This window comes from Dipodomys ordii, unplaced genomic scaffold (assembly GCF_000151885.1).
Source record: "Dipodomys ordii isolate 6190 unplaced genomic scaffold, Dord_2.0 Scaffold165, whole genome shotgun sequence".
Classification (NCBI taxonomy): Eukaryota; Metazoa; Chordata; class Mammalia; order Rodentia; family Heteromyidae; genus Dipodomys; species Dipodomys ordii.
This window is the reverse complement of record NW_012267381.1, coordinates 685,646-704,537: the sequence shown is the minus strand read 5'-3', so window position 1 is coordinate 704,537 and position 18,892 is coordinate 685,646. Positions and strand designations below refer to the sequence as shown.

At 36.6% G+C, this 18,892-nt stretch overlaps 1 protein-coding gene across 1 annotated transcript in view; it reads left to right on the top strand.

The window, feature by feature from the left end:
• The window catches only part of Tanc2 (tetratricopeptide repeat, ankyrin repeat and coiled-coil containing 2), a 278,406-nt gene that overhangs the window by 70,831 nt on the left and 188,683 nt on the right, over positions 1–18,892 (top strand). The window contains exon 4 of the mRNA XM_013033239.1: positions 14,901–14,972. Within this exon, the coding sequence (XP_012888693.1) occupies positions 14,901–14,972 (72 nt within the window). The remainder of the gene's footprint in view (positions 1–14,900; positions 14,973–18,892) is intronic.

Genomic DNA, 18,892 nt, shown 5'->3' with positions numbered 1-18,892 from the left:
AAAAACAAAGGAGGAGACAACAATGCTTGATAAGAAATGTACTCATGGAAGTGGTGCTGTAGCTCAAGTGGTAGAGCGCTCGCCTTGAGCTGAAGAGCTGAGGGACAGCGCCCAGGCCCAGAGTTCAAGCCCCACAACCAACCAAAATAAATAAATAAATAAATGTGTAGTGTTTTAATCCTGTAAACACTCCAGGTTCAAAAATAAGGTAGATTGGGGGGAGGAGGGAGAACTCAAGCAGAGTAATGGGTACTAGAATAGGATGGGATCAGGGAGAGGAGGTGTAGACAAATGAAGCCAGAAGGGGGAGGGAGTAATGAGAAGGGGAATGCAGTCATAAAACTCAGGTATAAAAAAGAAGCTCCAGGTCCATTTACTACATAATCCTGCTCCCTTTTTTTTCTCCAACTTTGCTTTAGGTTTTAATTTTACTTACTTATTTAAATTTTTTTTGGGGGGGTCCAGTCCTGGGGCCTGAACTCTGGGCCTGGGCACTATCCCTCAGCTCTTCAGCTCAAGGCTAGTGCTCTACTACTTGAGCTACAGCGCCACTTCCAGCTTTTTTCTTTTTGCATATGTGGTGCTGAGGAATCGAACCCAGGCCTCATGCATGCAAGGCAAGCCCTCTACCACTGAGCCACCTTCCCAGCCCACTTATTTAAATTTTTATTGTTATTTTAAAGGTGATTTACAGATGGGTTACAGTTACATAAGTTAGGTACTGAGTATATTTCTTATTGGACAATGTCCCCTCCCCTTTCCTTTTCTCTCTCTCCCAGTTTTTCCCTCCTGTCCCCATCCATAAGTTGTATTGTTCATTTTCAACATAGTGTCTAATGAGTACCACTGCTACATTTATTCACTTTTGTTCCTCCATTTTTGTGTCCTTCTTACCCTCTCAAAGACAGATAAATGAACAAACAAGACAAAAAGAAGATATTAAAGATTTTGTATGTGTAAACTGAGCTTATTTGGTTCTTGATATTAAACAGGTAAATGAACTAGTTCGATGTGGCTGAAACCCAATTTAGATTTACTATTGTAAATATACTGTTAGGTGGACATTAGTTTTTGACATTTTCTGTGTGAGTATACTAATGCTTATACTGAAACAAGCTCCTTCTTTGTTCTATAATATTACTAAGATATTTTTTCAAAGAAAACATGGAAATTATATAAAGTGATAAAAATTATTTCAATATTCAATTTATCATTCTTTAAGTTTAGTCTAAAATATGTATATAATACAACAACATCATTAACAAGCTAGAACTGTTTTGTTGTTTTTGTAATTTATTATTTAAATTAAAAAAATAATTTAGGCCCGGTGCCAGTGGCTCATGCCTGTAATCCTAGCTACTCAGGAGGCTGAGATCTGAGGATCACATAAAAAGCCAGCATAGGAAAGGCCATGAAACATCTCCAATAAACCACCAGAAAACTGAAAGTGGCACTGTAGCTCAAGTGGTAGAGTGCAAACCCTAAGCTGAAGCGCTCAAGGACAGCACTCAGGCTCAGAGTTCAAGCCCCATGACTGACAAAAAAAAAGAATTTAGAATTCAATATAAATTGCCTTAGAAATAAAGAAAATAGTATAATTGTGCCATGTTTTAAAATAGGTATTTTCTATAATTCTCATTGAATTTTTAGCATAACACTATCAGGTTATATTATTTTTACATAGGAAAATATTTAACCTAATATTAATCTGTACCAAAAATTTATATCAATACTGTTGATAGTATTTAGAATCTTTCAGTTCTAATATTTTAAAGAACAATTTAGTTTGTTAGATAATAATATTCGGAAGATTTGAACTTTGAAATGTCTATTTCTAATCTTATATTTCTTTTAAAAATCAGTTTTTACTGATTTTCAACTCAGTAGTTGAAAATTACAATAGTCTGTTTTCATAAAATTAAAATTGAAAATTTCTAGTGTTTTCATAAACTAAAACTTGAAATTTATTCTGCCCAAAACTAACTATCTTTGGCTATTAGGGGATACATTAGAATGTGTTTATGTTAGTCATACTTGTACTTTCAATGAGTTATGATAATTTTATTAATTAAAAATTTATATTTACCAAATAATTCTACTTTCACTACCTTAAAGTAACAAATATTATCTACATTCAGGCTGTATTCCTTAAACATTTGTCTGAGCTCCTACTGGCACTTGCTAGGAGATACATATATATGTTTAGTAATTTATTATTATTATTAATAAGTTTTTTATTGTGAAAATACGGTACAGAGGGCTTACAATTACATGAACAAGGTAATTGAGTACATTTCTTATCAAGCATTGTTGCTTCTTCCTTTGTTTTTCCCTTACCATCCCTGCCCTCCCATCTCCACAACTACACTTCCCCCCACACACACCAAAGTTGTAAAGTTTGATTTTCAGCATAGCATCTTGTACAGTGTTTAGTAATTTTTTTTTTTTGTCGGTCGTGGGGCTTGAACTCTGGACCTGGGTGCTGCCCCTCAGCTCTTCAGCTCAAGGCGAGCGCTCTACCACTTGAGTAGCGCCACTTCCGGTTTTCTGGTGGTTTATTGGAGATAGGAGTCTCAGGGTCTCTCCTGCCTGGGCTGGCTTTGAACAGCAATCCTCAGATCTCAGCCTCCTGAGTAGCTAGGATTACAGGCGTGAGCCACCAGCGCCCGGCTAGTAATTTTTTTTTATGTAGGACAGGTCTTGCTCAATCAACAGTATAACATGACCCCTCCTCAAAAAAATGCCAAAACTTCCTTTCTTAAAATCAGTATAATGTTCTATAATATAACCCAGTCATCATTTCCTAGTTTATATAAATTTGATAAATATAAATGTTTATAATAATTTATGTAGAATCATTTTAATCCCTTAAAATATACATTTCCAGAACTTTTTGTGTCAGAAGTTATTAAATACCCTACTTAGCATTATTAATTTGCCTAACTAACACTAGAGGCTTGTAGAAGCCACAATTGGCTTATCTGCATTTATGAATAAAAAGCAATAAAAATAGTTCTAAAGACTGGAAAAATTATGTTGAGCATGTAGAAATATTTGATCTTAAATATCTAATTTTTTTGCATGTGTAATTTTTCTTTATTTCTTTTTTTGCATGTTTCTTCATTTTTAAAATTTTTATTCATTTATTCAGTTATTTTTATTTTTTAATTTGGAAAATATGGTACAGAGGGGTTACAATCACATGGGCAAGGTAATGAGTGTAATTTTTTTAGTAAAAGATAATCATTAAAAACTTCCAAACAGTTTATAATCCTTTTTTTTTTGTCAGTCATGGGACTTGAACTCTGGGCCTAGGCACTGTCCCTCCACTCTTCAGCTCAAGGGTAGCACTCTACCACTTGAGCCACAGTGCCACTTTTAGCTATTTCTGCTTATGTGGTGCTGAAGACTCGAACCCAGGGCCTCATGCATGCAAAACAAGCACTCTACCACTGAGCCACCTTCCCAGCCCCAAAGTTTATAATATTAAGGGTCAAGGACAGTTGGTATCAAAGGATGAGTAAAGTTGGTGATAAAGTTATTATAGGGTTAATACTTTGTTTTATTTGATTTGATGAATAGGTTGGATTTAATGTTCTATATCTAATTAAAGACAGATGAAACTATGCATACTATATTTCTTTAGGTCTGGCTTACTTTGCTTAATATGATTTTTCCAAGTCTTTCTATTTCCTTATGAATAGTACAATATCATTCTTTCTGATGGAGGAATAGGATTCCATTGTGTATATGTACCACATTTTCTCAATTCATTAGCCCACTAGGGAGTGTCTGCATTGATTCTATATCTTGGCTATGGTTTAAAAAAATGCTGTCAGCGAACATAATTATGCTGTTAGCTTAGTGTGACCTTGTTTGTGGTCTATTGGATAAGTGCCTAGGAGTAGAATTGCTGGATCATAGGGAAGCAGGCTGCATGTTTTCCCTCATTTGTGGTAACTGGAATGTGCCTATCTACAAGTAAATGCACTGGGTGGTAAAAAACAAAAAAATATATTGGGATATGGTAAATTATACAGGTCTGTAGATATTCGCACAGTGAGACTAAAGGAGGATATTCTTAGGAGAGGATCGCAAAGTCTCAATAGTTATGTTTATATGATCATATAAAATATTTGTCTAAATGAAAGCCAAGAAATGGAAACAAAAGAGTTTTTTCTTTGTTGCTATTTTTGTTTTCTTTGCCTTTTGTCTTGTTTGTAATTTTTATCTCTTCTTAGGAGGGTAATGGGGGATCACAGAAAGGGTGGGACAAAGGGTGAACAAATGCAGCAATGATACTTACTAGACGCTATACTGAATACAACTTAGTGGGGGGCAGGAGGGAAAAATGGAGAGAGCAAGGGAAGGGGTGAAATTGCTCAGAAAGAAATGTACTCATTACTCATTACCTGGCTTATGTAACTGTAACCCCTCTGTATATCACCTTTACCTTTATTGCTATTGTATATATTGTTATGTATATTATATATACGTATATATGTGTATATATGCATGTGTGTGTGTATATACACACACACACACATATATATATATATATATATATACCCACAAGGGGGCAGACTAAGACAACTTGAATAATCACTCTATAAACCTGGATGTAGTGTATATATAATGCATCAAAATTTATTTCAAATGAATAGTTGATGTATTAGTTAGGGGAAATCACCATGGGCTAGAAAGAAACAGAGAGATAATTCATAGATCATACAATGAATGATACCATGTATTGGAGGTTTCAGTCTAGCCATTTCCCCATGTATATAAGGATTATTGGTAGGTTAAACACAAAGGTTATTGTTGATGAATGGAAACCCATATTTCTAATCATATGGATAAAACTCCATCTTATTGTGATGAGTACTTTGGGCAAAGATACAGCAGCTCGGTAAAGACTAACCAAGTCCCCAGAACAGGTCATTTTGTCTCTAACATTGAATTTATGAATTTCCTTCCTATTCTACAAGAATATCGACTCCACTCCCAAACTTCTAGAGCTGATATACACCTTCAGCAAAGTAGCAGGATATAAAATGAACACTCATCCAGCACCAGTGGCTCATGCCTGTAATCCTATCTGCCCTGGAGGCTGAGCTCTGAGGATTGTAGTTTGAAGCCACTTCAGACAAGAAAGTCAGTGAGACTATTATCTCCAATTAACTATCAACAAAATAAAAACCTTGATAGTGGAGCTACGGCTTAAAGTGTAGAGATTAATCGAGTAGAAAAGCTCTGGGACAGCACTTGGGCATTGAGTTTAAGCCTGAGAACCAGCACAAAAAAAGAAAAATCACACAAAAATCAGTACTTTTTTTGTATACAACAATGAGCAAATAGAGAACAATTCCATTCACAATAGCCTCAAAAATATAAAATATCTAGAAATAAACCTAACCAAGAAGATAAATGAATAGATAAATAAATAAATGGATTGGTAGAATTAATATTGTGAAAATAGCCATGCTGCCAAAGGCCATCTACAATTTCATTTGTTTATTCGGGTTTTTTGGGGGGGGTTTTTTGGGTCCGGTCATGGGGCCTGAACTCTGGGCCTGGACACTGTCCCTCAGCTCTTCAGCTCAAGGCTAGCGCACTACCACTTGAGCCATAGTGCCACTTCTGGCTTTCTTTTTTCTGCTTATGTGGTGCTGAGGAATCAAACCCAGGGCCTCATGCATACAAGGCAAGCGTTCTACCACTGAGCCATCTTCCTAGCCCTACAATTTCATTCGTTTATTTATTGATTGAATTATTTGACCTTGTAGTGGCTAGTTTATTTTTTATTTTTAAAAAATATATGTTCTAGCTGGGTGCGGGTGGCTCACGCCTGTAATCCTAGCTACTCAGGAGGCTGAGATCTGAGGATCATGGTTCAAAGCCAGCCCAGGCAGGAAAGTCCATGAGACTCTTATCTCCAATAAACCACTAGAAAGCCGGAAGTGACACTGTTGCTCAAGTGGTAGAATGCTCGCTTTGAGCTGAAGAGCGCAGCGACAGCGCCCAAGCCCAGAGTTCAAGCCCCACGACGGACAAAAAAAACCCAAAAAACTAAATAAAATAAATACATTGAACTCCAACTGATGTGTTTTGACTTCTATATGTCTTCTGATTTCTACATGTTAAGTCACCAGTCACACTTTGTTAATAAGTCTAAATATCATAGACATACTTGTATTAAAGTTCACAAAGTCTCAAAAAATAAAAAACATATATATATATATATATATATATATATGTTCTCTGTAGTGTTAATCTTATGTTGAATTGTTAGCTGGCAAAGATTTTCTCCCATTTGGTAGACCATCTCTTTGTTCTTTTTTCTTTTGCTTTACAGAAGCTTTTTAATTTAAAACAATCCTATTTGTAAACTCTTGCTATTATAGCCTAAGCTTTTGGAGTTCTTTGCAGAAAATCATTGCCTATGCCATATTAGCCATGCTTTCAACCCTTTTTGTTTTTGTTAATTTTTGGATTAGGGTTTGGTTTTTGCACAGACTAACTTGGACTGTGATTCTCTTTATTTATACTTTCTGCCTAGCTGAGATAATAGACATGTGTTATACTATACCCAGGTTTTTATTGGTTGAGATGGGTTCTTGAGGACTTTTAGCCCCAGTTGAGCTCGAACTGTGATCTTTCTGATCACAGCCTCCTGAATGGCTAAGCTTACAGATATGAGTCTTCATGCCTAGTTTTTGTGTAAATATTAAAGTGTTTTTCCTATGTTTTCCTCTAGTAATTTCAAAGTTTTAGGTCTTACATTAGGTTATTTTTTAATCCACTTTGAGTTGAATTTTTAAATACAGGTGAGAGATATGGATCTAGTTCCACTCCTGTAAGGATATCTAGTTTTTCCAGCGCCACCTTTTATCTACAAAGTATGTTTTTGGCACCTTTGTCAAGAAGCAGATGGCTCTAGCTGCATGGGTTTATTTCTGAGTCTTCTGTTGATTTATATATTTGCTTTTTGTTCAGTACCAGATTTTTTTTTGTTAACTATGGCTCTGTAGTATAGTTTGAAATCAGATATTGCGTTACCTCCAACATTGCTGTTTTTGCTCATGATTACTTTGGCTATTCAAGGTCTTTTATGCTTCCATATGAATTTCAGATTCCAGTTTTCTGGTGGTTTATTGGAGATAAGAGTCTCACAGACTTTCCTGCCCGGGCTGGCTTTGAACTGCTATCCTCAGATCTCAGCCTCCTGCCTAGCTAGGATTACAGGCATGAGCCACCAGCACCTAGCATGGGAAAGTTCTTTTATCATCATGTCTTTACAGTTCTAAATGCCTCTTCGTCTTGGTATCTGTATTGTCCCATGGACTTGGGAAGTTTTCTGCTATATTATGAGTAGGTGTTCTCCAAATTTACTTTGAATCTCAACTCCTTCTATGCCACTTCAGCCATTTCACTACCTTCAGCATCAGTTATTGAACAGGCACAAATTTTTCGAGCAGTGACATTGTCTTTTCATTTTTTTCATGTTACTTTGTTATGTTATACATCTGTTGAAATAGATAGGGTATCTCTTCCCGTTTTATATGGAGCTCTTTTTAGTAAGTAGCCAACTCTTGAGGTCTCAATCACCACTACCACTCAGAGAGTGGCTTTGAGGGTGAGAGAAAGCAAACCATAGTAAACTTAACATCTGAAAAATAAGATTTTTAAATGTAGTAAAGAGTAATTTAAAACTATACACCCAATAAGGATAGCAAAAAAAATAAGCTAAGATACTGTATTAGTTTCTTGTTCATAGTTGTGACTCAATACGTGAGAGAAACAAAATGAGAGGATTTATTTTGGCTCATAGTTTTAGAGGGTTCAATCCCTTCGTACTTGGCTTCATGTTACCAGGCTTCTTGTGCTAGGTTCATATGTGGCAGAGGAAAGCTGTTCACCTCAAGGCAGACAGAAAGTGTAGAGGGAGGGAGGGAAGGAAGGAGGGGAGGAAAGGACCATAGATTATATACTCCTAAGGACCTATACCTAGTAACCTACTTCCTCCAACTAGGTCCAGCCTTCTAAAATTTCTAGAACCTCTCAAAATAATATCACCAGCTGGGGATCCAGGTTTTTACTCACCTATCTAGGGGAAGGGGGCATTTCCTAATCAAATCATGACAGATACTTATAGGACAAAATAGGAATTTAAAAACAATTGAAAGGAAAAGGGAAATAACAAAATGCTGAAATAAGGATACTGGTTGACCCATTGAAACAATGAGATGTACAAGAAACTATGTTGAAAGTGAACTTTACAACTTTGTGGGGGGAAAGGGAGAAAGTGGGGAGATGGGGAAGGAACGGATAGTAGGGGAAAAACAAAGGAGTGGGTAACAATGTTTGATAAGAAATATACTCATGCCCTTACTCATGTAACTGTAACCCCTCTATACAGTATCTTTACAATAAAAATATTAAAAACACAATTGAAGTTTGGAGTATTAGTAATCAAGTAATAAAAAGTGGGCAATGTAGAAAAGATTTTAAAAAGAAGCAAAATAGGAAAGAGGGTTAAGTATATGAAGATACTTTTCTTTTCCCCAGGCTTCTCTTTTTGTAGTTTACCTGTTGTATGTGTGAGTAGTGATCCCCTATCGGTGGTTCAAACAGGTTAGATCAGAAAAGAACTGTCTGTAGTCTGAACTCCTCCCTGCCTTTTGTACTATACGGGGGCTAATTCTTATAACCACTATAACCACTGTTGGATTCAGTTCCTGCCCGTGTTTGGTGTCTTCAGGCCCATTACCACAGTAAGTGTAGGAGCTACCTGTAGGGTGCTCCTACCAGCTGATAGTGTGGATTTGTCCAGTTGTATGTCCCTACCAGAGGCTCTGCTACTGGGAGTCGGAAATGCTCGGGTAGGGGCTGTGTTCCTATCAAATGTCTCTGGGGCATTGAGAGTATAGGAAGAAGTCAAATCAAAGCAAACTACTATTTGGGGTGAGGTACAGACAGGCTGTTAGAGCCCCCTGTTGCATTTACACATAGATATTCTTTCTCTTCTTTCCAGAAGTTGGCTATAGTTCCCAAATGTAAGCACCCTCTTTGCTTTCCTCCATAGCATTGCCTGCACTTCCAGAAACATAAACGTGTTTTGCTGGGTCTGTGTCCACGTCACAATCAATTTCCTGAGCCCACACTAATTATTGTAGGAAGGCTTTGGGTCTTAGAGATAGAGAAATGCAGAGGCTTTTGCTTCCCTGCTTACTAAAAGGTTTGATATAAGATCTCTATTAAGATGCTTCTTCCTATTACAGCACCAGTGAGAAAGATAGGAAGCACAGAGGAAGATCACCAGTTTTAATCACCAGTCTTATATTTTTTGAGTCTGTGAAGTTCACCAAGATTTTCTTTTCTTCTTGACTTTGGTATTCTGCTAAGAGGATTCTCCTCCTTTTTACTATGTTGCTTAAGTGCCCAATATCTTGTTTCTTTCACAGATCTACAGTTCAGTATTTCTGGGTTTCACCTGGTTTCTGCCTACTGTTCATTGTTGAACTTCTGTACTTTTCCATTCTTCTTCCCCTTCTCCCACCATCCATACACTTGATATTTTGTTTCAGACTCATAGATATGAAAGAAAATTCTAGGTGTCTCTTCTGCCATCTTTTTTACATTTCTGTCTCATATTTGTTTTTCTTTTCTTTGATGTTAATGAGGTTTGAACTTGAGGCCTCAGACTTGCTAGGCAGGTGCTTTAATGCTGAGCCATGTCTCCAGCTTTTTTGTACTGGTTATTTTTGATATAGGATCTTGCTTCCTACCCAATATGCACCTGGACTATGATCTTCCTGGGCCCCCCTTCCCCAAAGGGCTGGGATGACAGGCAAGCATCACCACAGCCAGTTTTTCTATTGAGATGGAATCTCAAGAACATTTCTCTGTGGGCTGTCCTTGAACCATCATACTCCCAATCTCAGCCTTTAGAGTAGCTAAGTTTATATGTGTGAGCCACTGGAGCCTGACAAAATATTTTACTTACTCTTTTTTTTTTTCAGTACTAGGATTTGATTAGGGCCTAATGCTTACTAGACAGGTGTTCTACCACTTGAAACATGCCTCTAGCCCCCTTGTGTTTTCAGTGGTACTATTTTAATAATGCTGGCTTAATTTTTTTTTCTTTTTCAAGTGTCCATTGCTGATATATAGAGAGACACTAGATTCTTGCATGCTACCTATGTAACCTGTGAAATTGAATGAGTTATTCTTTATGATTGGATTTTTGGGGGGAGCAGATAACCTTAAAATTTTCACATTGGCAATAATATTCAATGACTACGTGATTCTGAACTATTGTCATTCTATGATTCTTTCTGCCACATTTATGGACTTGGGAGAAAGTTATAGTCAAAGGGTAAGATAAGCTCTAATTTAAAAGAACATTTTGAATAAGTTGTACACTTCTTTATTTCTCTAAAATCTTTAAATGCCCTTTTTGTTGCTGCTGTTGTTGTTTCTTGGGTCCGGTCATGGGGCCTGAACTCTGGGCCTGGGCGCTGTCCCTCAGCTCTTCAGCTCAAGGCTAGCGCTCTACCACTTGAGCCATAGCGCCACTTCCGGCTTTTTTCTTTTTGCTTATGTGGTGCTGAGGAATCAAATTCAGGGCCTCATGCATGCAAGACAAGCACTCTACCACTGAGCCACCTTCCCAGCCCCTGCCCTTTGTTATATATATTAGTTCTCAGGTTCTTTTATAAAGAAACTTTTATTGATGTATAGTTTTAAGCTGAAAAATTCACAAATCATCCATGAATATATCATACTGGAGGTTTTTTATTTTCCTTTTTTTTTTTTTTTCAATTTGGTCATGGGGCTTGAACTCTGGGCCTAGGTGCTGTCCCTCAGCTCTTCAGCTCAAGGAGAGAGCTCTACCACTTGAACTACTACAGCATCACTTCCGGTTTTCTAGTGGTTTATTAGAGATAAGAGTCTCATGGATTTTCCTGCTCAGGCTGACTTCGAACCGCAATCTTCTCATCTCAGCCTCCTGAGTAGCTAGGATTACAGGTGTGAGCCACTGGTGCCCGGCTTGTTTTATGTTTTTTAAGTTTTACTTGTGGTTATTTAAAAATTTAGGAAGTAATTCTCTAGAATAGACATTTCATTTGGTTAAAAATTTTCCATATTAACTTAAATTTTATTTTATTTTTTTGCTAGAACTGAAGATTAAATTTAAGGGCCTGACTTGATCTTTACTTGCTTATGGCTAGTACTCTATCACTTGAACCATGCTTCCAACTAGGTTTTATGCTTGTTAGTTGGAGATGGAGTCTCAGACTTTTCTGCCCAGGCTGGCTTCAAACTGCTATACTCTAAGTCTCAGCCTCCTGAGTTACCTAGGGTTACAAGCATGAGCTACCAGTGTTTGATTTAGCTTAAATTTTAATATCTAATAATCATATATGTTAAGTGTAAGACTTTTCTTAGTGATGGCTGAAGTTTTAATTGAATAGCTATTACTCCTAACATTTTAAAATGTTAACTCTAGGTGGTCTTGACTCAACTTTTAAATATCTAATTCAGGTGGCCAATATGTGGATTTTTTTCTGTCAAGTTAGCAGTATTTTAATTTGTATCTTGGTATTTAATTTCGTTCATGCAAAAAATTGGCAAGAAGTTGAGCACTAGAAAGTAAGGATTGATGGGGCTAGGAAGGTGGCTCAGTTGTAGGATGCTTGCCTTCCATGCATGAGGTCCTGGGTTCAATTCCTCAGCACCACATAAGCAGAAAAAGCTGAAAGTGGCACTGTGGCTCAAGTGGTAGAGCTCTAGTCTTGAGCTGAAGAACTGAGGGACAGTGCCCAGGCCCAGAGTTCAGACCCCAAGACCAACAACAACAACAACCAAAAAAATGTATGCATTGAGTAATACAGAATACTAATGAATGTTACCTTACATATTTGGTAAACTGGATTCACAGTTTTTCAGTTTCTTTATGTTGTATAATTACATATCCATTCCTTTTGCCATACAGTATTGTAGTAACTTATACTAGTGTGGGCCAATTAATAATCCCTGCCCCATCAATGTCATTCTTGGCTGCCTGTATGGCTTCCTTGTGCCAGTGGAATGTAAGTGAGTAGAGGTCTTACATAGGTTACTCTGATTTGACTTGAGCCTTCTATGCTCCTTTGATCCACTAGAGAAGAGCATGTTCCATATACTTACTTTGTCCTTTCTGTAGCTGGGCCCAATGTTAAACATACATTGGTATCATTCTGAATCTGACCAAAAATCTAGTCAGTAGCGTCTTGAGCCCATCCACATTTTGCAGACTTATGTACTTGAAGTAAACTTCTTATAATCTACTGAAGTTGTGAGGCTGGTAGTTTCTAAGAGACTAAATACTACATTCTATAACTGTATACTAGTTTCTAAGAGAAGCTATTAACTAGTGTATAATCATATTCTGTGGATACTTACCATTTCTTTACTTGAAGATACATTTTTCTTTGTAGCATCATTGAGTTCACACATGATTTGTAGGACAGAGAAGATGGAAGAAAATGTTTCTAAGCAAAAAAGTGAACTAGGACAGCCAAACTGGACTAATTGCTGTATGATTCCTTAAGGAGTATTACTGTATTCTAAAATTACCTGCTAATTTTTAACTGTGGGACATTTCAAATGAAAAGTGGTACTTCACTAAACCAAATATATTTTCAGATATATTACTTTAAAGGATCCCTCAGTTAGGCAATTATACTAATAGTATACTTCTTAAATAATCTACAAAGAACTAGAATTCTGTATGAAATTGTCTGAAGTCTATTCATGTAAGCCTAATAACTTTGAATCCATATTGAGAGAAACAGTTGAAAAATAGGTCTTAGAGAAATAGTATCTTTCTGATCAGAGTTCTAGAGAGGAAAGGAGAGAGAGGCAGAAGGAAGGGAGGAGGAAGGAAAGGAGAGAGAGAGAGAAAACATAAGTGGTTGGAAGAAAATTGGTCAATACAGTAACCAAAGGGCCCAGAAAAGTAAAAAAATTAAGAGATATTCAGATGAAGTTCCTAAAATCCAAGGATAAAGAATGAATTCTTCATTTTTCCCAGCAGACATTTGAAGTTTTTTTTCACTTTGTTTTATGCATTTTGTATGCATGTTGTATTTTTTATCAGACTATTTCTGGTTTATACATCTTTTCTGATTCACTTGTTCAAATTATCTATGCTATTGTTAAAGAGAGTTTGTTATGTATGATAAATTCTTTAAATAGTTTGAGATCTATGATGATGCTATCTTTCTCTAAGAAGATTTATGTTTGTTATGGGTGGTCTTAGCAGTACTTTCTTGATTAAATTTTGTGGGAGCAAAGCTATTTGAGCTAAGCGTTACTACTTGTAAGGACCAGTCTTGGTTTGGTTCAGAGTTACTTCTTTGGACTTTCAGTAAAAGTATTGGAGTTCTGCCAGTTTCTTCCCTTCATACCTTGGTGAGTTCTAGACTAAGTGTGTGTGTGTGTGTGTGTGTGTGTGTGTGAGAGAGAGAGAGAGAGAGAGGAGAGAAAGAGAGAGAGAAAGGGAATAGAGAGAGAGATTGAAAAAGAGAAAGAGAGAGCCGGAGAGGGAGGGAGGGAGGGTAAGAGAGAGAGAAATGGTCCCGGGGCTTGAACTCAGGATCTGGGCACTGTCCCTGAGCTTTAGTGCTCAAGGCTAGCTCTCTACCACTTCTGGCTTTTTTTGTGAATTAATTGGGGATAAGAGTCTCACAGGCTTTCCTGCCCAGGCTGGCTTCGAACTGTGATCCTTATATCTCAGCCTCCTGAGTAGCTAGACTAACACTTTGTTCTTGCAGTTCTGTAAACTGTTGATAGCTTGTTAACCTCTACAGTGCCACTAAATAAAAAGTCACCCCAAATGCCAGACTTAGGTCTTTTATTTGTTATTCTTGGTTGCACTGTTAATTTTCTACTACCTTAGAAAGATTTTAAAGGATATAGGCAGTTCTAGTTTTTCTTAGGGAAAAGTTGGTCTGAAGTACATAATCTGCCATTACTAAGAATGGAAGCCAACAACTTACAATTTACTCTTTCAAAAACATGCTACATTACTAAAAGCTGCATATCAGTAGCTCACACCTATATATAGCCACTTAGGAGGCTGAATTCTGAGGGTTAAGGTTTGAAGCTAGCTGAGAAAGATAATCTGAAAGATAATTATCTCCAGTTAACCAACAAAAAGCTGTTGTTGAGAGAAGAAAGACAGGGAAAGAGTTCAAGGCCAAGAGTTCAAGCCCTAGTACACGCATATGCATACACACACACATATACATGCTTACTCTCTTGTCTCCCACATACATGCACATATACAATGCATATGAGCAGATTCAAAGAGCATCATATAATGTCAGTGTTACTCACTTTTTATGTAATTTTTTGAGGGAGGAGACAAAAGAAATAGAATTGCATTGATCCTACTAGCAGTAGCACAGTATTAAACAAGTATTCTGTCAGGAAACATTAAAATAATCTAATTTTAATTTACTGTGTTGTTCTATAATTATTTCCTATTTTCCTGTATTACTGTATTTCTCATGAGATAGCCTGCTCTTATAAGGAGGAACCCTGTTTTTTACTCATATCTGATTACCATTAGCAGTACCAAGAGTTGAGTATCCAGTAAGTATCCAAATGAATATATTTGTTGAAAATGTCTGATTTGGTTTTTTTTTTGCAGTGGAAATCAGTGTGTGTGTGTGTGTGTGTGTGTGTGTGTACACACACACACACACACACACACACATATATATATATACATATATATGTGTATATATATATATATGTATATAGGAGTCATCCTTACCAGCATATTTTAGTAAAGGAGATATTCTTTCTTACCAACCTTTTCTTTCTGTACCATTCTTTTCTGTCCACAGGTGGCATCTCCACAGAAAGCGATTGTGCTTTTGAGCCAGACTATGCTGTTCCACCACTTCCAGTGAGTGAAGGTATGCAGCACATTCGGATTATGGAGGGCATGTCTCGCTCTCTTCCATCCTCCCCCTTACTCACACATCAGTCTATCAGTGTTCGGCTCCAACCTGTGAAGAAGTTAACTGGTAAGACTTTACCTGAATTTAGTATATTTAACAGGAGACATTTAGGTCATTTTAGATGTTATATACTTCACTAGATGTTTTCTCTTTGGCCTTCCTAATATCACAGACTCTTGGAAAGCAGAGCTCCTACTAATTTTAATTGAGAGAATTATAACAGCATTTATTTCCACAGATTGATGTATTTATTTTCTACTTGACCCATCTGTTGTAGACATATTTTTCTAGGTTTTCAGGAATTTTCTAGTTTTGCCAGGATACACTGTTGTCATGATTTCATTCATCAGCTTGTTCATGTCAGATTAACAGATGGAGATTTTATAATTTTAGGACTTCAGAGCTTGGTCATTAAGCAAAGGTATATCCATTATATTTTTGTTTGAAATGATTTATACATTTCATCTCTATTTTTAAAAGTTGACTTAGATATTTTCCTCTCCATAGGGCCCAATTGTAACTTCTAGGGAATTTACTATAAATCATAAATAGTGTTTTGTACTGACTCTGAATATCCTTTCCATGTTTTATATGGCTCATTCAGATCAGGTATTAATTAAATGAACTGTGTCCTTAAACATTTCAGGGAAGAAATTTTTAGTTATAAATGAAGAATACTTGCATATGAAAATATTTAAGCCTGGATTATTTCATCAGATTTTAACAATTTCATGAGATTCTAACAATTTCATTAGATTCTAACATTATTAGTATATCCTTTTGAAAGATACTTTATACACTTATATATAGCAGTTCTATTGTGGCATTTTCATACAGTATATTATTGGTGGAGGTTATTTGACTTGTATTGATGTTTATGAGTACATGATAATATGAAATTAAGGGTATATTGATGTTTGCTATGTTCCTGATAGTTAGTTAGAAAATAGGGAGGTTTAACATTGACAATTTAGACAATTCAAAAGAAAAGGAAGAGGGAAATGGGATTTTTAGACTTTTTCTAATTAGAATGAAGGATTAACTTTTGATAGTTTTTATTAAAATAATAGTATTTCTTTATTCTGTAGTTCCACCAAATATGTTGCCTCTTGTTGCTGTTTATTGTATTGAAGCAGAGTATTGACTCTGGTTATTAGGTAAAATGCAGTGAAACAACCTATTAACATAATAGGCTAAAATACTGTTTTCCTTATAAGGTCTTAACAATATAACACGTTTTGTATAATTTGTGTGTAAATAAATTTCATTGCTTGGATATCCTCCTATTTTGCAATTAAAATTATTGATTACTAAAAATACAATACACAAAACAGAAAGTCTAATGTCATGTTATGTATCTTATTTTATCATATGCATTAGAAGTAGTTGCAAGAAAAGTTCAGTTTTCATGTAGAAGTGAGCTAGATTGCCTGAGCTTTCAAAGGTACCACTTGCCAATTTACCTGTTGCAATTTAAACACTTAAATATACAACCTAACTACTTAGAAGGCTGAGATATGAGTGTTGTAGTTTGAAACTAGCCCAGGAAGAAAAGCCCATGAGACTTTTTTTCTCCAGTTAACCACCAAAAAGCTGCAAGTGGAGATGTGGCTCAAATAGTAAAGCGTTAGCTTTGAGCACAGAAGTGTAGGGGAAGCATCTAGGACCTGAGTTCAATCCCCAGGACTGGAACAAAAAATAAAAAAATTAAAAGGAAAATCCATTTAATAACAAAGACAAGAATGTGCTTAGTATCATAACGGTGATGTAGTAAAACCTTAAGAAGGGGTATAGTTGATAATGATATGAACTATTAAAATTACATTTTACAGTGTTTAGAGTATGTGTAACATCTCAAATGGTTTTATTACTTATTAAAGATTGCCAAAGACCTAAGAATTTAAAATTAAAATGTATTTTATGATTCCTAAATGACTGAAATCCATTTCCTTAAAGAAAATGTCATAAAAATGTTTACATGGCCACTGTAGTAGTTTGCTTCCATTATTCTTCAGTGCTGTGCGTGCGTGTGTGTGTACGTGTGTGTGCGCGCGCATGCCTATCCTGAGGCTTGAACTCAGGACCTGGGCTCTGTTCTTGAGCTTCTTTTGCTCAAGGCAAGAGCTGTACAGCTTGAGCCACAGCTCTACTTTCTGTCTTTTTGGTAGTTTATTAGCAATAAGAGTCTCACAGACTTTCCTGCCCAGGCTGGCTTCAAACTGTGATCCTCACATCTCAGCCTCAGATGTGGCTAGGATTATAGGTGTGAACTACCAGTGCCTGATTTTCTTCAATGCCTTTTATTTATTCAATAAAACTTTACTTTGGTTTGCTTTGTCCTTGGCACTTTCTAGACATAATAGATTAGTGAAAATGATTAGTAAGGTTTCTGCTTCAAAGGTTTTTAAAATTTTATTTGGGAGAGTGGTAATAAACGTCAATAGATAAACATTTTAACCTTAAATCATGGTAAGCTCTATTAAGGTATATAAAATAGGGAGTGGGATATGAGAAACTGGGCTAGAAATAGTTTCTTTACATAAAATGATCAAGGAGAGTTAGAGGACATATTTGAGCTGAGGTTTGAATGAAAAGGAGGTAACCATGGCAGATGTGGTCTCTGAGCCTTCTGGGCAGAAGAATAGTTCCAACAAAAATCCAAAAGCCCAAATGAGCTTAGCGTATTGAAGGAATGCAAAGTGGTCAGGTATGGCTTCAGCAAAGTAAATCCAGGGGGATGGTATTTAAAAATGAGTGAAGTTTGTTTTCAACATAGTAGTGTCTTGTATATCTCATTGTTACAATGGGTCATCCTGTATCCTTATTTCAGCATTCTGTTATTCCTTTCCCCTCCCCAAATCAGAAAAATGTATATAAAAGATGCAGAACACCGGAATCAGATACAGTGAAAACAGGCTTATACTATGGGGGAAGAACATATAAAAGAAACAAAAAAAATCACATGGTACATTATAAATACATTAGGAACAACAGCAAGAAAGAGAAAACCACTTGTATCCCTATCTTGGGGTTCATTTCGCTTAGCATCATCTTATATAGTCATATGTACATAGCTTTAGACCTCTTCTGCTTGTCCTAGACATATACTAATTATTGTAAATAAGGAAACCAGGGGACCTGTATTTCTTTAGGCCTGGCTTACTTCACTTAATATAATTTTTTCCAAGTCTTTCCATTTCCTAACAAATGGGGCGATGTCATTCTTTCTGATGGAGGCATAGAATTCCATTATATATACCATATTTTCTTGATCCATTCATCTACTGAGGTCCATCTGGGTTGGTTCTGTATCTTAGCTATGATAAATAGTGCTGTGATAAACATAGCTGGGCTGGTAGCTTTAGTATAGCTTTGTTTGTGATTGTTTGGGTAAATGCCCAAAAGTGGGATTGCTGGGTCATAGGGGAGCTGTATGTGGAGTCTTTTGAGGAACCTCCATACTGCTTTCCAAAGTGGTTGACAAGTTTACACTCCCACCAACAATGCAGTAGGGTTCCCTTTTGGTCACATCCCCTCCAACATCTGTTGTTATTATATTTCTTTTCTTTTTCTTTTTTTTTAGTCAGTTGTGGGGCCTGAACTCTGGGCCTGGGTGCTGTCCCTCAGCTCCTCAGCTGTGGACTAGCACTCTACCACTTGAGCCTCAGCCCCACTTTAGCTTTTTCTGCTTATGTGGTGCTGAGGAATCGAACTAAGGGCCTCATGCATGCAAGGCAAGTACACTACCACTGAGCCACCTTCCCAGCACCAATTTCTTGATTATAGCCAATCTACTGGGGTCAGGTAGAATCTCAATGTTGTTTTGATTTGCATTTCTTTTATGGTTAGGGAGGTTGAGCATTTCTTCATGTGTC